We start from the raw sequence: 22770 nt of genomic DNA, 5'->3' as shown, positions 1-22770 counted from the left end.
AATAACAAAAAAAATAAAAAAAATAAAAATTTTAAAAAATTTAAAAAAATTTTATAAAAAAAAAATTATATCCGAAATACCAAAAATTGAAAAAATATAAAAATAATAAAATTTTTATTATTAAATTGAAATATAAATGATAATAGTGATTATAAATTATCATTAATATTTATCGTTTTTTGTATCACATGGAAGAATTTATCTGTGTGTCTTTTTGTGTATTTTCAAGATATAGGTAAGAATCTAATCCGTTGGGTAAATGAACTAAATGACCTGGGCTATTATAAACAATATTTCCCCAAATCATTGCATTAAACCTTCCTTTTTAACTCTTGTCATGATATGCCATTCGAGTAAAACATAAGAAATTTTTTTTTTTATTTTTTTAATTTACCCACAACCACTCCTGTAATAATCTTCGAATATAATAGTTTTCCTTTCAATTTATTTTTAAAAATTAATGATTAATCATTATGGTAAGGTTCTTCATATAAAAATTATTATTGGTAAATCTATTTATTTTTCACCTATGAAACATCTTTTTTGATACCCTTTCTTTAACAATTTACCAAAAATTTTCAATAATATTAATATCTGGACCGAAGGGTGGTAATGGATCAACTTGTATATTATTTGATGTTATACCAATAATAATAAAAATAATAATACATACAATTAAAAAGACCATTTGGAAGTTTAAAATAGTAAATCACCATTTATATGGAAATTCCGAGTATTGGTAAATGTTCTATTAATTAAATAAACCAGTGGATAAGTTAAACCTGTGAAACTTCTTGATTGTAAAAGTCATATATTATTATGTGTTGAAAAATTTTTGAAAGAATTGAAATCGAAATCTATTGTTAAATAATATGAAATTAAATTATTGGAAATAACATTTGACATTGATGGGATATTTCTTGTTATAAAATTGACATTTCCACAAACAAAAGGATCGTTTAAAGTGTTTTCTAAATCATAATATTTCACAATTCCACAAAAGACAAATAAAATTGATACTGATGGTTCAGGTTTATCAAAACATAATGTAATAGTAAAGTTCTGGTTCATAATTTTTAGTAATCCAATATTCTCACAGCTATAAAAATAATTACAAATAAAAATAAAAAATAAACAAAAATTATTGAATTTATTTGCAAAACTGGATCAAACCAATTTAAAAGAAAAAAAGGTTTATTATTATTTAGTCATTTTAATTTTTTTTTTAAGTTTAAAAACTATTATTTTTGTTTTGATACTTTTTTTATAAAGAAAATAAAAAGTACCTGCTAAAATGATAATAGTAGCTAAACCGATACAGCTTACAAGAACTGCAATTAGAGTTGTATGGTTTTTGAAATCGTCACATTTTGATTTGATATTGGGATTGATCAATACTGAAAAGTCAGGATCGATATAGCATGATGTTTTGCAATGTGGAATGTTAATACCAATGGTTACTGATTCGTTTTGATTTGATACTAATGATGTGGTTATTAATGTTGTGTGTCCATCTGATATTGCTCTGTTTATAAATCTACCATATAGAATCTTGTTGTCTTTGTTGATCGATATATAGTTTAATGTTTGATTGTCTAATATTGATGTTGATGTTGATGCTGATTTACTGTTACAATCGTTCGATGTTGTATCTGATACATTTGATATCATTTGTAATTGTAATGTATTGAGTGGACTTTGATAGTTGTAATTGTGAATTGATACTGATACTTTAATTGAACCTTTATCTAATTTAAATTCTAAACCTGCAAATGAATATTGAATATCATTTTCTATTTCTTGGATTGATAATACGATTTGACATTCAGTTTCGTTTAGTATTTGTGTGAATGTTACATTTGATCCTTTTTTATCTTTTGATGTAATATTCCAATTGTTTTGAAGTGGATATTGTTTAACTGTGTCACTGTTGATATCGAGTTCTAATAATGATGTGATTAATATATTGTATGCTGTTTGATCGTTATTAATTGTTGTTGAACCATCTGGATTAACTGTGCTGTTGGTATTACCATTGTTATTATTTGAAGGTGAACTACAATCGAATCCAGTCCATCCTGATTTACACTCACAAATACCATTTGATGTATTACAAATACCATGGTTAGTATTGATACAGTTGTTTAAACATGTTTGTTGTTTTGATTGGTATATAAAAAAGTTGAATGATTTCCATGTGATTCCATTTTGATATACGAATACATTTTTTTTACCTGTACCTGCTCCAATGTTACATGTGATTGTATTTGATGATATCGTATCTATTTTGCATTCTTGATTACCGATTGTTACTTTTAAATTTTGATGAATATCACCGAACCATCCATTCATTGTTACTAATCCGCCATCTTCGTATGTTGGTGTTATTGATGATACATAATGATTTGGAGTAAAACAATTTTCACCGGTCCAGTCTTTAGGGCATTCACAAATACCAGTATTATAGTTGCATATATAACCGTTGCAGTTGTCTGGGCATGATGTATAGTTGTTGAATACTTCGTTACCATCGTTGTTATCCAAATTTAAATTGAATGTTGTTTGTAATTGATCTACTTTGATTGTGCCTGATACATTATTTAGTTGATTTGGATATGTTGTTAAAGTACATGAGATTTGATAAAATGTTGAATCAGCTACATCACAAGATTTATCACCAATTGTAATTGTTATTTCAGTGATATCGTATGAATAATATAAACCTTTGAATACTAAAATATGATTATTTGATGTTATACTTGATAATAGTGGTGGATATGGATCTGGAGTTAATGAAAATTTTTGACCAGTACTCTTGAAACTTATTTCGTGAATAATTCTATTTGGAGTATAGAAACTATATGAAATAATTATTGAATTAGATTTCAAAATGTAATTAAATTGTATATCTGATACAATATCACTTTCCGAATATCCAATATTTTGACCAATTAATGATAATACTGGTTCCGTTACTATTTTGTTTTGTTTCCAAAAAGTTTGATTTAAATATTTTAATTTTGGAATAGTTTCTATTTTTAATAAAAAGAAATATTAATTTTAATGATAATATTAATTTAAATAATATATTCAATAAACTTACTGCAAGTTCCTATAGTATCGTAGTTATCAAAAGAATTTTCATCAAAGTTTGATTTAAAAAAAGTATCACTAAAATGGCATGTAAAACATTCTGGAATTTTACCTGTCATTAAATTATTTTTTATAATTAAATTCACAGAGCAATAAGAATCATCAATAGTTCCAGTTATTAAATTTGAGTTTAAATCTAAGATTGTTATATTATTTTTAGAACCATCCCATTTTGGTAAATCACCAGCTATTTCATTTAAAGAAAAAGATAATTGAGAAATATCTGTATTATCAAATATTTTATAGTTTGGGAGTTTTATCAATGACCCCAAAAAATATGAACTGAAAGTAAATTGTTATTAGTGTTTATTATTTTATAACTGAAATAAAAATAAAAACAATAATACATACAATTTAAAAAGATCATTTGGAAGTTTTGAAAATGGTAATTCACCATCAATTTGGAAATTAAGAGTATAGGAAAATGTTCTATAAATTATCAAAGTTAAAATTAGTGTTTTTATTAATTTTTTTATTTAAAATAAAATTTACTTACAAACTTTTAAAGAAAGAGTATCCTGTAAATTCAATAAATTCACTTGGTGTTTGAACATCATAGTCTATTTGGCTTTAATGGGTAAGAGAAATATTAATTAAATGTTATTATTAAAAATTATAATATTTAGTTTATACTTACATAAAAGGTTTCATATTTTTACTATATGGATCATTTGAACCTAATAATATCGATAGAGGAACCAGTGGGTAAGATAGACCTGGGAAACTTCTCAATTGTACACCTGCTATACTATTATGTGTTGATAAATTTTTGAAAGAATTGAAATCGAAATCACCTGTTAAATAATAAATAATTATACCATTGGAAATAACATTTGACATTGATGGGATATTTCTTGTTACAAAATTGACATTTCCACAAACAAAAGGATCTTTTAAAGTGTTTTTTAAATCATTATTTATATATAATCCATAATTCATATTGTTCGATTGTAATGAACTTGGGGTTATTTCAAAAGTATCTTTTAAGGGTGTAGTAAAAAGTGATAGAGATAAAGGCTCTTCAATTCTTTTTCCTAAAGTTGTCCCGAATTTCTTTGAATTGATTGGGTATTTGAAGCTTATTGATGATGGTATATTCATTTTTCTGAATTATTATTAATATTTTATTTTATATAATTTTATTTTTATTTAATTTATAATTACATTTGATCTAAAGACTCTGTTGCAAAATCAAAAAAGTTATCAGATATATTCCATTTGGAGGTAATCATTGTTTTGAGATTTGGTCCAATACAATCTACATCCGTATTCTGTATAACATCATTTGTTAACTGAGGACTTCCAGAAAAGTCCATTTTAATTATATTTAAAACTCCATCGCATTGAAAATAAGGTGAATCTGTGCAAAAATCTTGTGGAGGGGTGTAACCTAGCTTTGTTAATAAATCGGTAAAGCATAAGCCTATATATAAAGAATAAAAAAATTTTATTATTATTATTATAATTATTATTATTATAATTATTATTATTATAATTATTATTATTATTATTATTATTATTATTATTATTATTATTATTATTTACCTTCTGATTGTGAATACTGAAGTGAAAAATTAATAAACAATTTTATAAAAAATATTATTATTAGTGTTGACATATTGAATTTATATTTTTTTTTAAAAAAAAAACTTATTGCGATGATGAATAATCAATTATAACGTTTTTTAAAAATATCTAGATTTGTGATGAAAATAATTATTACATTTTTTAGTAATTTTGGGTATGTTTAAACCTTGTAATATTCTTATGTAGTTTTAAATATTTGATTACCAAAATAAAAAAATAATATATATATATATATATTATAATATATTAATAATATTGGAAAATATAATAAAAATAATAAAAATAATAAAAAAAATAAAAAAAATAAAAATAATAAAATTTTAAAAAATTTAAAAAAATTTTATAAAAAAAAAATTATATCCGAAATACCAAAAATTGAAAAAATATAAAAATAATAAAAATTTTATTATTAAATTGAAACATAAATGATAATAGTGATTAAAAATTATCATTAATATTTATCGTTTTTTGTATCACATAGAGGAATTTATCTGTGTGTCTTTTTGTATAATTTCAAGATATAGGTAAGAATCTAATCCGTTGGGTAAATGAACTAAATAACCTGGGCTATTATAAACAATATTTCCCCAAAACATTGCATTAAACCTACCCTTTTTAACTCTTGTCTTGATATGCCATTCGAATAAAACATTAGAAATTTTTTTTTTTATTTTTTTATTTTACCCACAACCTCTCCTTTCAATTTATTTTTAAAAATTAATGATTAATCATTATGGTAAAGTTATTCATATAAAAATTATTATTGGTAAATCTTATTTTAATTATGATTTAATAAAAGTTGGTGGCCTACATATTTATTCCGGCACTGTAACAGCACCAACACACACACAATAATTTTTTCTTTTTCCCCTTTCTTTTTATTTTTTTTTATTCATTTTATTTATTTTTCACCTATGAAACATCTTTTTTGATACCCTTTCTTTAACAATTAACCAAAGATTTTCAATAATATTATTATCTGGACCGAAGGGTGGTAATGGATCAACTTGTATATTATTCTCTTCTTAATATTGTTTCACTTCTTAGATACAATTATCATGACAAATGTTAAAACACAAGACCTAGTTCGGGTATGTCAAGATGCATTTTATTCAATTGAAAAATAAATCAAAGAATCATTATATGAATCACTTCCTTACCGAATAGATGCAATATATAAAATAAGTGGAGGATATACTAAATATTAATTAATAATTAATAAATTATATTAAAAAAAAAATAAAAATATTATCAAATTTTTTTATTTTTTTATTTGATTAAAAAAAAAATTAAATTTATTTGTTTGATTATTAATTTATTTATTTTAAAGTCATTGGGTTGAGAAATTTCTTTTTATTTTTTTTTTTTATAATTTTAATTTTTTATTTTAATTTTAATTTTTATTTTCATTATTTGGAAGACTGGGATGAATTAATGTGATATTTTGAGCTAGAAACTTACCATCAGAAATAGATTGATCATTGAAACGAGATATATGAGGCTTTACCATGCTCAGAAACTTGTTTATTTGCCTAGTGAATGATATCAGTTGCGATAAATGGTTGATCATTTTGCATTTTAAGAGTGAATAGTAGTGGTATTTACAAACTTGCCATAAAAAAGATAATGTTAATTTAATCGATTTAACGATTACTTTCATGAATATTTTCATAACCAATACTAATTAATGTGAAATGAAGCTTTTTTCAATTGATTGTCAATATTTGAAATTTTCCAAAGTCATATAGTAATTTGATGGGTTCATGTTGACATCTTTCCAATTATCTGAGCCTGGTTCAATCTTATCAAGAATTTAATGTATGACCATATTAAAGATCTAGTAAATTATTAACATTAGTTTTAATTTTAAGTGAGTTTATCCACATTCATCTCTTGCACTATCAACATCTTTAATAATTTGATCTTGCCAATGGTTCAAGATTAAGATTATTTTTATCCAATCGATCCAAATGGTAATACCACTTTTCGGTTTGTTTAACAAGTAACCTTCTCTTTTCTGCTTTCTTTTGTTGATTTATTGATGAAATCATATTTTTTTTTAGTATTGATTTTTTTACTTTTCAGATTATTTTTATTTTAATATTGGGGTAATGCGTAAATTTAAATAAAATTTATAATAAATTTGTTTGAATGAGCGAATCACCTGCTTTTTTTTAAAATATCTTTTTTTTTTTTTTTTTTAAATTTTATTTTTAATATTTTTTAATTTTATTTTTTAATTTTTTCAAATTTATTTTTTTTTTTTTTTTTTTGATACTTTTCATATTAAATTTTTTTTTTTTCTTTACCTTGGGATTGGGGTTTGGCCCCAATCAATAAAACTATAAATAAATATATTTTTATTTATGAAAACTAAAGGTTAAATAGTTAAAAAAAAAAATATTTTTAAATTTTTAACAAAACAGTAATCATAGGGTACAATCAGTGTTATATGAATAAATTAATTAGTGTTACAATAAATCAGTGATACTAGGTGTAGTGAGTCATTATATAGCAGTAGCAATGATAATAATAATAATAATAATAATACTAATAATAATCATAATAATAATAATAATAATAATAATAATAATAATAATAATAATAATAATAATAATAATAATAATAATAATAATAAAAATCATACAAATAAAAATAATATAGAAGTTAATAAATCCTTCCAAAGTCAAAACCATAGTTCACAGAATAAAAAGAAAGGAAAAATCCATTCTCATTTCACTTCAAAAAATATTTCACCAGAATTATCAAAATTGTTAGTATCAACCGAGAAAAAAAATGAATCAAATAATAAAAATGTGGAATTAATCAATAGAACCATTAATATTAGTAATCATAATAATAACTTTCATGCTAATAAAGTTCCTTTTCAACCTCCAAATTTAACCAACCCAGTTCCAACATCTAGTCTAAATAATGATAATAATAACAATAACAATAATAATAATAATAATAATAATAATAATAATAATTATCATTTCTATACTAAAAATGAAAATCCAACTTATCATAATTTATTAAATAAAGTTTCCAATAATAATGTTAATAGTAATAAAAGTGTCGATAATTATAATACTTCAAGAAATACCAATAATGATAATTACATTTATGATAGTAATCATTCAACACCCACTATTAATGTTAGTAATTATAACAATAGTAATAATAATTATAACTACCATCCATCATCATTATCATCATCATCATCATCAAAATCATTATATTATAATAATACCCTACAAAATATTTATTTAATTGAAAGATTACTGCCAATTTATAACAATGATAATAGTAATAATGCCACAAATAATAATCAAAAAAATAAAAATATAACTATAGATTTTATAAAAAATAATAATAATAATAATATTATTCAAAATGATATTGCCGATTTTAATAATAGCGAGCAGTTTGGGTGTTCAATTGATTGGAATACATATTTTCAAAAGTTATTATTACTACAAGAAAATGATCAAACAAAGAAATATGAAAAATATAAAGCAATCTCAGCACTTTCAAAAGATTTTATTCATACTGCAACTACATATGGCAAAATTATTATCGAAGAGGCATTTATAAATGACAAGTTTAAAACTATTAAGCCGGTACCAGTGGGCGGTAAAGCAGGTGGTGTTAAATATGCATACAATGGTATACTATTCAAATTTGCTCAAGATTGGATTAAAATCTATAGTGGTGATGAATTTTCAATGAAGAGTGCAAACCATGAATTGAAGAGTGTCATGCGTTACTTTGGTTGCGAAGGTTTGCATGTACCATTGATGGCATTGTTAAGCTATCGTGGTTTCACATTAGTTGCCATCTCTTTCTTACCAATCAGTAGAGTCAATGAAACTTTAGTATATGGGTCCCACAATGCCGGTATTACTGTTCATGCATCAAACGAAGATTTTAACGAAAAGATGAAACTTGCAGCAAAGAAACTTAATATTAAAGGTCATATAGCAGGTGTTGATGGTCAGCAGTTTTTGTATGGTCCAGCTGATATCGAAGGTCATATTGGTACTGATGGTCTTTATTATGTCTTGGATTTTGCAAGAGTATTCCCACCAACCATCGATTCAATTTTAGAGCAAAACGATTTGAACCATAGCCATAGCGAAGATGAAGAGGATCACCATCGTAACGAAACTTATCTCTATAAATTATTTAGACCAGAATTTGTACAAAATTATCAAAAGCCATTATCAAGTGATGCCTATTCTCCATTCTGCAAAAAGGATGAGCTCAATAGATATGAAAACAATCAAGAGGTTAGAGAAGCTACTCATTATCTTTTTTATATGTATATACCAAAAATTTCAAAATGGATCGAGTCCAATGCTACAACAATCGATTGGCATTCACGTTTAACTGAAATCATTCACAGAGAAGGTATCAATGTTCGTTATTTGGGTTTAATTCGTCAAAACATCAAGGATTCAATATTAAGAGGTATCTTACTCTCAGAAATTATTGCAAGAGTTTTAAAAAATTTGTTAAGAGCCGAATTACGTGAAAAAATGAAGAAGTTAAGATCTCTAGAGGCAGACTCATATACTCAAGTAGTAATTGATTTTTTTAACATAGTTTTAGGTGATCCAATTCATTCTCATAAAAAACTATGGTCAAATTTAAAAAACGAAATTTTATTAAGATTTAACGATTCACTTACTGATCAAGGTATTTATTTCTAATAAATATTTTTATAATTTAATTTAGAAATACTAATTATCTTTTTTTTTTTTTATTTTTAAAGAAAAAGAAGAAGGGTTTTTTTTAATGGATTCAATCGATACCTACCATGTATTTTTAAGAATTCAACAAATGACTGGTATAAAATTAGGCGAGGAATCAATGTTAGAATTTAAAAAAGATCCAAAATCTTTTAGAGTTGTTTTATCAGATATAGTTGGTATGGATGTTAAAGTTAAGCACATGAATATCATAAGTTTAGCAGAAGGTAATGCATTATCGTTGCAATGTATGAAACTAGAGGGACAACCTGGAAGTGAAAGATTATTTAAATTAGCAACTGATAAATTTGAAGAAGCAATTAGATCAACACCAGATAACAAAGCAATTTTAAACGAATATGCCATGGTATTAAAACAATTAGCAATGTCAGTTGGTAGACGTGACTGTATAAATTATTTACAAAAATCATATTCAAACTTCTTATTGGCTCAAAATCATTATGGTTTAATGGAATTAGGTGATCAATTAATAAATCTATATTTAAATTTTGAAAATAATATGAAATGTAATCAAAATAGTAATAGTAATAAAAATAATGACAATATAAACTTTAATATAAACAATTGTAATAATTATAATAATAGTATCAATAATAATAATGAAGATGGTGATCTATGGTCAATTAAAGATTACTTGGCTTATTTATCAGAGAAATGTTACTCATCAGTATCTAATTGGGGTTTACAACAAAATCAATTTAATTCATTAATTTTTGACTATTTTTTAAAGAGTAATCAACAATCTCAACAACAACAACAACAACAACCACAAATATTAACTCAAAGCCAACTATCATCTTCATCATCTTTATCAAACTCAAATTCATCAAATAAAACCTCAATATTCTCAAATTCTACAAGTAACAATTTGGTAATTTTAAGAACTTTTGAAATCGATCCAATGTTAAGATGCATGGCTTTTTTAAAATTAGGTAATTTAATTATTAAAGTATCAAAAAAGAAGAAATCAAATCAGCTATTATTGGAATCATCAAAATTTTTTAAAGAAGCTTTTAAAATTATATTAAGTAATGAACTTTTATCTAAAATTTTACCCATTCAAAGAGATATTTTAAACAAATCAGATTTACAGATTTTATTATATTCAATTTTGTTTTTAAATTTTGATCAACAAGATCAAGATAATAATATAGATCAACAGCAAGATCAATCAAATAACCAACCCCAATCATTTAATACAATCAATTTTAATAATAATTATCAAAAAAAACAATATTTATATAAACAGTTTCCAAAATTTAATCATAAAATTAAAACATTATCAACTGAATTATTTCAAAAGAATTTAATGGAACCTCAATTTTTAGAATATTTATCAAATAGGTACCAATTTACAAAAATACTACAAGAAATTTCCTTAAGAAAGTATAGCTATCCATCCAATGTATATGGCGATGTAGTTTATAAAAGTTTAAGTCATTTTAAATATTTACTAAAATTAAATCTATCAAGTTGTACAACAATAACCGAAGATTCTTTTTCAATGTTGGTTACCAAGTTATCAAAACTTCAAAGTGTAAATATTTCAAAAACCTGTATTGAAACCAAAGGTATAATAGATTTACTATCAAATTGCCATGACTTGAAGAGATTAAAAGCAAGAAAATGCAGAATAGATAACAAAGATTTGGAAGAATTGTTCTTTGATAAAATGAAATTCAAGGGTAAAGTCTTTAGAAATATGTTGTGTATTAATTTTTCTTTTACCGATTTCGAATCTTTGGGTTCACTGTCAACATTAATGCCAAATTTAAAACATGCATATTTTTCAAATTGTCCACGTATTACTCCTTTACAATTTAACCAATTTAGTACAAATTGTAGACAAATAGAAAAGGCAAAATTTTCAGGTTGTTCAGGTTTAGATGATGAATCAATTGCTTCTTTCTTAAAGAGATCAATATCTACATTGAAATCCTTAAACATTTCAACTTCAAAAATCTCCCATTCGCCCATCATCAACTATTTAAAGATTTGTCAATCTATTCAACATCAAATTCAAATTGGTCTTTCCTCCAAACTCTTATTAGAACATTTAGATTTATCTTTTTGTAAAATTAAACAAGTTACAAGCCCATCCATTTATTTATTAAAACCATTCGATTTAGATGCCCCTATCCCTCTATCTACTCTAGGCACCAACTTAGTTTCATTAAATCTTTCAAACACTGGCTTAGATAAATTTGTAGTTCTCAATATTTTAAATAACTGTTTAAAGATTGAAATATTGCTATTCAATAATAATGATGATCAATTAAATAATAATTTATTACAAACATCAAATAATCATTTGATTAATAACAGTAGCAATAACAATAATAATACCAATAACTTTAAAATTATACCAAATGAATTAAAATTAAAAAGAATTGAACTATCTGGCTCATTACTCCCATGTTCGTTTTATATCGAATTAATAGAAAAATCAGATAAAACTTTAGAGCATATTGTCTTAAGCAAATGTTTAGAATTAAATCAACAGTTCTTTTCAACTTTAATTACAACATCAATTCCATCAAGATTAGAGACTTTAGATGTCAGCTATTGTAAATCTGTAGATGATATAGTTACCGATATATTTTTACCATTTTGTAAAAATTTAAAAACCTTGGTACTATCTGGCTGTAACTTAATTACTGACTCCACCGTAATCTCAATTGCAAATCATTTACATCATCTTCAAGATTTAGGTTTAAAGAAGTGCCAATTAATTTTTTCTCTTCACCATCTAAACTCGACAAGTTGCCCAGATTTAAAATATGTAGATTTAACGTTATCAGAAAATGTTTCCGATCAATCTTGCTCAAGTTTATTACATTTATCAAATATTAGATCATTGAATCTTTATGGTTGCAAAAAGGTTACCGATGAAACACTTAGAAATTGTAATAATCATCCAACTTTAAAGACATTGGTATTAGGTTTAAACAAAACTTCCAATCCTGCTATTGAGAACTTATCCCTTAGAAATCCAAAACTAAAGGTTATAGTTTCTGCAGGTTTACCAAACCAACACTCATCATTCTCTTTATCTTTATCTTCAACTCCAAACTTTGGTGGCTTATCAATATCAAACAATCTAACAAAAAGCTTAAGTAATGAAAATTTATTATCTCCCTCAAAGGATAGTGGTGGCATGACCCAGTCATTATCATCAAGTAATTTTTTGTCGATATCCTCACAGAGCTCAGCATCCAATGGCACATCTGCATCCCCATTATCGACAACCACGTTAATTACCCAACCTCAATCACCCTCAACATCATCTTCTTCATCTATATCTTCATCTACTACAATACCAATCTCTGCATCGACAAGTTATTTATCATCTTCCTCCTCTTCATCAGCCTCACCAATTGTTTCACAACAAACATTAAAATCCCTTATGGAAGATTATAAAGAATTAATAAAGAATCCAATATCATTAGTAAGTGCAAGGCCATTAGAGGGTGATATTTTGACATGGCACGTTAACATTGTTGCACCTGATGACTCTCCATATGAAGGTGGTATCTTCCATATTGAATTAAAATTCCCATCTAATTACCCATCAAGCGCTCCAAGTGGTACACTTTTAACACCATTTCCACACCCACATATTCATGATGGTGGTAGAATTTGTTTAGATATCCTCAGTGATTTCCAATCATACTTCCAAGGTCACCAAGCTCAGGGTATGAAATCGACTGGTTGGTCATCTGCATATAGAGTGTACACAATCCTAATTCAAATCCAAACTTTTCTTGTAACAATTGATAGCGAAGAAGATTTTCAACTTCAAGAAATTTTATCCAAAATTCCAAATGCTATTGCAATTAGTAAAAATTTTAAATGCATAACATGTGGTCATTGTGCTAGTTCCCCATTCCCAGAATTAAGAGACTACAAATATACTGATGACACCAGTATATCCAGAGCAATGGAACCATTAAATATTTCAAATCAAATCAAATACATTACACCAGAGTCACATGCCATAAAAAATAAAATTATCTCAATAGAAATGAATGAAGAAGAAAAGATTTTATTAGAAAAGAAAAGAAAAGAAATTGAAGAAAAATATATCAAGACCATCGAATCTGAATTGTTTTGCTTCCACAATAGAACTTCATTTAAAGAGGACATTTTAGGTATTTTAGTTTCCATAACAAAGAATAAAAGGAATAAAATTGAAGAAATTAAATGTTCATTCGATTTATTATCACTCACAGCTTTTAGTCAAGGTGTTAGAAATTCAATATTAAAAGAAAACAACTTTACACATTGGTTACCATTATATTTAAATGTTGAGCATGGAGAGAAAGCATGGCCTTATTTAGAAGCCTCCATTTCCGATATTTTTGGTAAGAAATTTACTCCAGATTTAGCAAGCCAATTTATAGCAATTGCAATGAATACAATCTGTGTTTTAATGATGAAAGGTGCAGTTCATGCCAGTACCAAACTATTAGAAGGTTATTGCTCATTCCATCAATTGTTTTTAGTGTTGGTTAAAAAATATCCAAGTTTGCTATCAGAAATCAATACACATGTGTACAACTTTATTCATGTTCCAGAGTTTAGTACCAAAAAGCATACTCCAGCTTTAGGTGAATTTTTACCACTACTTACTGTTTCGGACTATAAATGGGGCGATGTTTCGCGTGTATATATCGATGAAAATTTCGATAGAAATGTATTTTGGGTACTAAAAAAGAATCCTGAATTTGCCTGCATCGAACCAAATCTATATATTGATCAAAATAGAGCCGCTGCCACTTTTGAAATTACTCATGTCTCAATTCATCTTTTAATGTTCCATGTTTACTTTTTAAAGAATGTAGCTCGTCCTGAAGGTGCAAGTTTAGATAAAATTGCAGCACAATATGACCGTCTTATGGGAAGACCCCCACCTCATATTCGTGATAATCTCCAAAAAGAAGTTAAAGAAATTATGAGAGTTACAACATGGAATGAATTTTTCAATAAAATAGGTATCGCTCCACCAGAAGAAGTTGGCCTAATTAATTGGTTAAGAACATCTGTTGAAAACTCTTTAAGAAAAAACTATCACCAAGCAAAATTCTTTAAACCAAATTTATTATTATCCTTAGATTCAAACAATGATAAACCATCATCTCCATTACAGAAACAACCACAGAAACAACCTCCCCAAAAACACCAACAAAAACCCCAAAATAATAATACCGATGTTGATATAGGCGAAGATGTCCTCGAGGATTTAGATTTATTTTTATCAGGAAAAGTACAATCACCAAAACAGAAATCCCAACCCCCTTCATCAGTTTGGAGCTATAATTTACTATCACCCAATGATGATGATGAAAGTGACGACACTATTGGATTAAGAACAAGTAATACCAATAATAAAAATGATGAAAAAGCTTATCCACCTCTTTCAATTTCTTCAAAACCATTTAGATTAAAAACAAACACCAATAACATCAATCAAAATAACAATAATAACAATAATAACTTTAACAACTATAACAACCATAACTATAATAATAATAATAATTATAATAACTATAATAATAATAATAACTATAAAAATAATAATAATAATAATGAAAAAGAAATATGCAGATTCTTTTTAAAAGGAAATTGTAAAGCAGGCGATAGATGCAAAAAGTCACATAATATTGATAATAATAATAATAATAATAATAATAATGTTTTTAGAAATAGAAATACTTTTAAAAAATAAAAATAGTTTTTATGTATTTTATATGTTTTAAAGATATTTAATGATCATTTATTTTATTTTATGTATTATCTAATTTTATTTATTGTTTTGGTTATTATGTTTTTTTACTCTTTTATTTGATTTTGGTTCTTTGACAACTTGTTAGGCTTTTACCTCTGGTTGGTCTCTTTGAGTGTGTTACTTGCGATTCTTTGGGATTCTCAGGTGCTTCAGTAACTACTTTTGCTAATGCAGGTTTCTTCCTGCTCTCTTTTATTTGACTGCTGGAGGTTTATCTAATACCACTAATTTTTCCCTTTGTTCATTTATTCTTCTTTTTCCCTTTCTTTTTCTTTTTCTTTTTCTTTTTCCTATCCTCTTTTTCTTTTTTTGCTTTTTCTTCATCTGTTTTTTATTTATTATCTTTTTTTGGGTGATCTTTTTTTATATTTAAGTTTAAACTTTTATTGATATTTCTATCTTTTAAAAAATAAATTAAAAAAAAAAATTAAAATTATAAAAAAAAATAAAAAGAAATTTCTCAACTCAATGACTTTAAAGTTATTTATTTATTTTAAATAAATAAATAATCAAATAAATAATATTTAATTTTTTTTTTAATCAAATTTTTTTCTTATGATTATTAATTTTTTTTTTTATTAAAAAAAAATGAAAAATATTATCAAAATTTTTTTTGTTTAAATGAAAAGTTGGCATTATCATTTTTTTTTTTGTATTATTCAGATTGCAATGGGTTCTAAAATTGGTAATTTTCATTTTTATTTAATTAAAAAAAATAAAAATTTATTAATTCATTTCCCAAACACATCAGCCACTTTTATAATAATAATAAAAAAAAGTGTGTGGTGGGGTTATAATTTAATTTTTTTTAATTTTTTTTAATTAAATTATTTTTTTATTTGGGGGATGTGTTTAAAAAATAAACAAATGATCACTACTTTTATGATAGCTACAGATTAAAAATTTAATAGAATGTACAAAAAAGGGAATACTGAGTTTGAATATAATCTATTATATTAACAAAAGGAAATTTCAATTAAAATGAATTAAATTTTTTTTTTTTTTCATTTTCTAAAAAAATTTTAAAACTCTATAAAAACTTTTTTCGAATTTATTTTTCATTAAATTCAAGCTCTCAATCAAAGTAATTTGTATAATCAAGCTTAAATTTAGTTTTTTTTAATCATAATATTATATTTTTTTTAAATAATTATATATATATATACATATTTTTATATTTAATATTACCCTTTAAAAAAATAAATCAAAAAAAAATGGGTAACTTTTTCTCAAAAAAGGTAATTATCTCTTATATAACATACATTATAAAAAAAAAAAATATATTAATTATAGTTTTATTTTTATTTAGGATACTTTTGAGAAAAAGGTTTTAGCTATGGAGACCATGATTACTAATATGGAATCCAAAAATAAATGCTCAAAAGAATTTCATGATAATAATTATAAAAAAATTATTTTTTATTTTATTATTATAGAAATTATATTAGCATATTTTTTATACAACGTAATTTTTTCATCCGAAGCATTGTCTGAAAAGGCAATGTATTTCGTATATTCATTTTTAATTTCAATAGGGTAAGTTGTTCTTTTTTAATATATATTTTTATTTATTATTGGTATTAACATTTATATTATCATTTTAGAATCTATACTTTTGCAAAACTATATAGATTTACATATTGTAAATTAATTAATAATAATGAAAAAAAAATAAAAAAATTATATACAGGTCTCGAGAGATTATTCGAGGAAAGAAAACGTGTGACCGATTATGAACACACAAAAAAACTTTTCGAGAAATATGAAAATTTTAAAAAACAAAGTAGGTATAAGATATTATTCTTTATTTAAATAAGTAATGTAGTGACTAACTATTTTTTTAGGAATTAATATTAGAGACCATCACCAACATCAACCACCATAAAAACAACCACCACAACAACCCACCACATCAACCACCACAACCACCACAACCAACATCAATCACAACCACCACCGCAACAACAACCTTTTTTTTATTATTTTAGACAATAATAAAATTATTACTAGTATATTTTAATAGTATAGATCCTAGTGATCAAATAGATAATAATAGATAATAAAAATAAAATAGAAACAATAGACAATTAATTTTTTCATTCTAATCAACTATTTGATGAATATCAGAAATTGTTCTGGCCAAGCAACTATGGTATCATCGAATAGTTTTAGATAAAGAAAAAATTTAGTGGTTCCTATCAGGCGGCTTCCAATAAACCTAAACAACTTACTTGGTACAAGTTCTAGATTTCAGTAAATCCGTTTTGTCTAATTATAAAGTTGTGCGTCAATACCCAGATTTAATTATTTTAATAAATGCTGCCTTTATTTTATTTTTATTTAAAATTTTTTTTAATTAATCAAACCCATTTAATAAAAGTAAAGATAAATTCTTTTTATAAAATTTTTTTTTGAAATATTTATTTTTTTTTTTTTTTTTAATTTTATTTTTTTTATTTTTAGTTTCACAATCCCAAAAAAAAATTTATTTGACATTAAATAAATCATTTAAAATATAAAATGTCAAATAACAATAATCTTAATATTAGATATAACAATGATTCAAATATTCGGAACTGCTTGTTATAATAAAGTAAGGATCATTGATGAATTCCCAAATTTGAATGGAAGCATAGCAAAAAAAATGTTTTTAGGGTGGGGAGGCTTCAAATACATTTGTAAGTATCAAACTTTATATATAAACCAATAATAATAATAAACATTAATAATAATAATTATAAATTTAGATGTGTTTAATTAGATGGTTAATAGAAAATAATTAAAATAAAGAATCAGTTGGATCAATAGAATTATTATAAATTATTATATATAGTTTGGAATAATATATTTTTAAGAAATAAAATGATCAACTAAACTTTTTATTAGATAAAAATGAATTTCCACAACATTAAACGAATTTTGGAACAAATGCACCAGATACTGATATGTATATAACACAAATTATAAAATGACAATAAGCAGAGAACGCGCAAGAAAAGACTACGAAAAAGGAGATTTAGGATAATGGAATATAGAAACAAGAGCAGAAGCACAGAAAGCCTAGACATACGAAAGATATATCAGAGCAATCAGCCCAACTCGAGAAAGAAACTCAAGATAATTGCTTAAAGCATTGCCAAAAATATTCGAATCACAATGCCCATTCTGTCCATACAAATAATCATCAGAACTTATATTCTTCAAGTCCATCGGTCAATAAATCAGTACAATAGATAATAAATCAAATTTTAAAAGATTCTCAGTACGATCCTGTAGTATGGGATGAACACCTATTCACCAAACTGGATAAACCATTCCTAGCAAATTTAATAGCAACAATCTTCAAACAAATATGGTACAGAAGAAATAAGAAAAACCATGAACATTTCTCATACGAGCTAACGTATGAAAGAGTACTCAGGAGATTCAAGATATTCTGCGCAGCAGCATGGGAAAGAGAAGTCAAAAGTATTAACAGAATATATAAGAAACTTCAACACCTAGATCCAGCCAACAACACACAATGAAGATAATCAACAAATTAGAGAAGTTTAGCAAGATTTGGAATTCAGATATCTTTAGAGTGAAAATACCAATACATCTGGAAAGCCACAGAACCTTATCAATGAATTACAAATAACATAAAAATTAATTAACAAAAATTAAAAAACCAAAACTAAATAATCAAAATTAAATAACTAAAAAAAACTTAAAAACAAATTAATAAAAGTTGTGTTAACATTTGCTCCATTCTAATTGAAGGGATAAGTCAAAAATTTGTGGTTAACAATTAATACAAAAAAAACTACACCTTAAGAAATTTTTTTTTTTAAATCATTTATTTCTTTACTAATTTTCTTTTCCAAAAAATATTTTTAAAGTGTTTAAATAAATATGGCTTGAAATTTCCTCTATTGATTGTTCTGGTTTTAATCCTGAAATAACCTCCAATACATTACTATAATTTAATTGTAATAAAATGATTAATACATAAAAATAATAATAATAATAATAATAAATATTTATACATACATGATATTACATGGCTCGTTTCTACCTTGAACCTGGGAATCTAATTTAAATTTCTCTTTTTTTAAAATTGGGAAAACTGTTTTAACATATTTATAACTTGCATGAGTTTTTCTTATATCGCAATAAGGTGAATCGGTTTCAATTAATAATCTTTCTATTGGAATCTTAGCAGCAACACTTAAATTTTCTTCAGTTTTTAATGAACAACCATTGATACCAATATACAAATCCAATTCTAATAATTGTTTAAGTTCATCTTCTGTACCGGTCTAAATAAAAAAAGAAGTCAATATTAATACATATATAAACAATATTATAAAAATAAACAAAATACTTACAAATGAATGAACTACACCGTATTTAAATTTTGATCTATTTCTTTTAACTATGTCAATAAAATCTTGAGCAGCATTACGTAAATGTAAGAATAATGGTAAATTTGTTTTTTCTGCTAAAATAAATTGATATTCAAAACACTTTATTTGAATTTCTTTTGAGCAAAATTGTAAACGGTCATAATCTAAACCAAACTCGCCAACTGCTACAACTTTATCTTTATTTTCATTATAGAGTTTTAAAAGCTCTTTGATATAATCTGGTTTAATTTCGTTGTTTTCGCTGCCTTCAATAACTAGTTCTTGTGAACATCTTGTTGGGTGAACACCTATAGTTGTAAATAATCTATTGCTTCCATTATCATATTTGTTTATTAGCTCTAATGATTCTTTAACTTCACTTAATCTTCCAGATGTAATAATAATTTTATCCATACCATTATTCCATGCTCTGTCCAAGACTGTTCCCAAATCTGCTTCGTGGTATTGCTTTCCTGTGTGATTATATTTTCCTTGAAACATTTCATCACATAGATTTGATCCAATGTCTATAAATTTATAACTCATTCTTTTGTGTTTTAATTAAATTTTTCTATAAATTGTAAATAAAAAAATGAAAAAAAATGAAAAAAAAAAAATTATAAAAATGAAAATAAATTATTTTTAATATTAAAAAATAAATAAAAAAATAAAAAATTATATTTTGTATTAATCTGTATTTTATTTTATAAGTTTAAAATTATTATTTACAAAAAAAACTTCTTGATTTATAAATAAGAAATTTTTAATTGAAAGGAATTATATATTATTTGTTTGTGTTATTAATTTTTAAAAATTTAAAATATTTAATAAATTATATTAATATTATTAAATTCAAAAAATAATTTTGATAAATTAAATTGATTATTGTTGTTTGTTGATTTTGGAGTTTAAATTTAAAAAGCTCTAGCAGCAATTGGTGGTGAGTTAACTAAATTTGCTTCTTTTGAGGATTTGGTTTTTAAACTCTTATTAGTTGGTGAGGATGATAATAATTTTTCTTGCTTTTCCATTTGTTGTTGTTGGAGATGGGCGTGTTGAGTTGAAACTTGTTTTGGACTGAAAACAGGTTGGATATATTTTGGGTGGTATGAATAATCTATATGGGTGGAGTAATCTTTATTTTTAGTGAGACAATTTGGATCTTTTTGATATTCGAGTAATGGTACAATTTGTTGAATTGAACTCCATTTTGATTTTAATTCTTCGATTGATTTCAATGGTTTATTTGGGATGTAGAAATCGACATTTGAGAATACAAAAGTGTCATATGCATCATAAGTATGATCGCTTACATAGCCTAAGAGACCACCGCTGGAAATAACACTAAAGTCATGGTCTAACTTTATGGTGAACTTAACATATGAGCCATTTGGATAATTGTGGAGGAATCCTTTTAATTCTCTTGAAATTCTTTCTTGGCCTCTAATCTTGAAAATATCTCTAATTATATGAACGATTTCTTTGATTTCTTTCATATGATAGTGTTCTTTCTTGATAATGAAATCTCCAGTTTGTCTTTTAATTGAAATTGATGTTGTATAAATATTATTCATTTTAAACTTTATATATTATATTATTAATTTAATAAAAACTTTTTTTTTGACTATAGTATAAGAATAATTATTTAAATATTATAATTATTATTATTTTTAATGTTATTTTTGAAATTTTTTAAAATGATTAAAGTTTTGTTTTGTTTAATTATTTATATTAAATTATTAAATTAATAAATTAATAAATTAATAAAATAAAAATTAAAAAAAAATAAATTATATTGGTTTTTTTTTTAATTTTTAAAAAGTCAATGATAATTAAGAATTAAATTTGGGAAGGAATGTTGGGATTTTTTTTTGTATAAAAAAGGAAAGTTTTTATAAAAAAATAAAAAATGGAAAAAATTAAAATAAAAAAAAAAAAAAAAAAAAAAAAAAAAAAAAATAGTTAGTTAAATATTTTAAAACTTAAATAATTAAATAAATAAAATAAGGCCTTGTACTTACATTTGAAATAATTATTTTTTATAGAATATGTATGAGTTTGATAGTTTTTTTAAAGTTAGCAGTTTGAAAGAGACGAACAAAAAAAAAGAAAATTAAAAGTTTTTAAAATGAGAGTTTGTTAATAATTATTAATTTTTAAGTTTAAAATAAGGTATAAATATTTATAAAAAAACTATTAACTATATCTTATTGAAAAAATAATTTTAATTTTAATAAAAAAAAAATAATTAATTTATAGTGGAAGAAATTTCAGTATATTTGAAATTGAATAACAAATTTTAAAAAAAAAAATAATTATAAACAAAAAAAAAAACAAAAATAAAAAAAATACAAATAAATATATTTTTAAATATTGAAAGGGTATAGCAAGAGTGAAAGAGGATGAAATTATTAAAAAACAAATATAAACATACACATTTTTACACATAAATTTATTTATGCATACACACATGCACACAAAAACAACCAATATTGTATTATATATTATTTAATAAAAAACCAAAAAATAAAATATTTGCTGGGGTAATAAGTGAGCAAGGGAAAAAAAAAAAAAGATTTTACATAGGGAATATAAATTAATTTAAAAGATGTTATTATTACCACATAAATTTGACAATGTGTGTTTTATGTGTGTGTCTGAATAATAAATTATTATTTATATATAAACAAATAAATTAAATAAATATAAACTTTTTATGTATGTATAAAAAAGTTTATATTTGTTATTTATTTCTAAGTGTGAGTTTTGGGGGGAATTTAAAAAAAACAACAACAACAATTACTATTATATATTTTCTTATTTTCACACTGATTGATCCTTATGATTTTTTACTTTCTTTTTTATCCCTTATATCTTTACATATACATAATTGTTATCTCACTATAAAATGATTAACTTTTATATGTATAATAAAAATTTATAATTAATTTATACAAAATAAAAATTTTTGTGTGTGTGGTTTTGATTATTGGGGGTTAATTTCAATTGGGTGGAATTTGGAAATTAATAACAAAAATTTATACGTAGCTTTTGGGGTAAAGTGTGGGGTTATATTTTA

At 24.1% G+C, this 22770-nt stretch overlaps 6 protein-coding genes across 6 annotated transcripts; 2 read left to right on the top strand and 4 right to left on the bottom strand.

Annotated features, from left to right (window-relative positions):
* Positions 1-1200: 1200 nt before the first annotated feature.
* Positions 1201-3563, bottom strand: DICPUDRAFT_42480 (uncharacterized protein; the record flags this gene model as incomplete). The annotated part of the gene is made up of 3 exons (XM_003293710.1): positions 1201-3032; positions 3104-3435; positions 3505-3563. Coding segments are annotated over 3 exons (2223 nt in total), but the record flags the coding sequence as incomplete, so codon positions are not given.
* Positions 3564-4313: 750 nt separating this feature from the next.
* DICPUDRAFT_84288 (uncharacterized protein) lies at positions 4314-5392 on the bottom strand (the record flags this gene model as incomplete). The annotated part of the gene is made up of 3 exons (XM_003293709.1): positions 4314-4576; positions 4699-4714; positions 5351-5392. 3 exons carry the CDS (start codon positions 5390-5392, stop codon positions 4314-4316), a joined length of 321 nt encoding a protein of 106 aa, XP_003293757.1.
* Positions 5393-6710: 1318 nt separating this feature from the next.
* DICPUDRAFT_99749 (uncharacterized protein) lies at positions 6711-15243 on the top strand (the record flags this gene model as incomplete). The annotated part of the gene is made up of 3 exons (XM_003293712.1): positions 6711-6742; positions 7235-9441; positions 9518-15243. The coding sequence occupies 3 exons, from the start codon at positions 6711-6713 to the stop codon at positions 15241-15243; spliced, it is 7965 nt and encodes a 2654-aa protein (XP_003293760.1).
* A 1274-nt stretch (positions 15244-16517) lies between these two features.
* On the top strand, positions 16518-17363 carry DICPUDRAFT_84286 (uncharacterized protein; the record flags this gene model as incomplete). Its single annotated transcript, XM_003293711.1, has 4 exons — positions 16518-16541; positions 16613-16839; positions 16908-17086; positions 17332-17363. The coding sequence occupies 4 exons, from the start codon at positions 16518-16520 to the stop codon at positions 17361-17363; spliced, it is 462 nt and encodes a 153-aa protein (XP_003293759.1).
* Positions 17364-19152: 1789 nt separating this feature from the next.
* DICPUDRAFT_42477 (uncharacterized protein) lies at positions 19153-20237 on the bottom strand (the record flags this gene model as incomplete). The annotated part of the gene is made up of 3 exons (XM_003293708.1): positions 19153-19261; positions 19336-19604; positions 19674-20237. The coding sequence occupies 3 exons, from the start codon at positions 20235-20237 to the stop codon at positions 19153-19155; spliced, it is 942 nt and encodes a 313-aa protein (XP_003293756.1).
* A 129-nt stretch (positions 20238-20366) lies between these two features.
* Positions 20367-21963, bottom strand: DICPUDRAFT_99748 (uncharacterized protein). The gene is made up of 2 exons (XM_003293707.1): positions 21713-21963; positions 20367-21315 (listed from the first exon to the last, which is right to left on the bottom strand). Exon 2 carries the CDS (start codon positions 21263-21265, stop codon positions 20606-20608), a length of 660 nt encoding a protein of 219 aa, XP_003293755.1. The 5' UTR covers positions 21266-21315; positions 21713-21963; the 3' UTR covers positions 20367-20605.
* Between the last annotated feature and the right edge of the window lie 807 nt (positions 21964-22770).

Source organism: Dictyostelium purpureum (genome assembly GCF_000190715.1).
Source record: "Dictyostelium purpureum unplaced genomic scaffold DICPUscaffold_462, whole genome shotgun sequence".
Taxonomy (NCBI): Eukaryota; Evosea; class Eumycetozoa; order Dictyosteliales; family Dictyosteliaceae; genus Dictyostelium; species Dictyostelium purpureum.
This window is presented reverse-complemented; position numbering and strand designations above follow the sequence as displayed.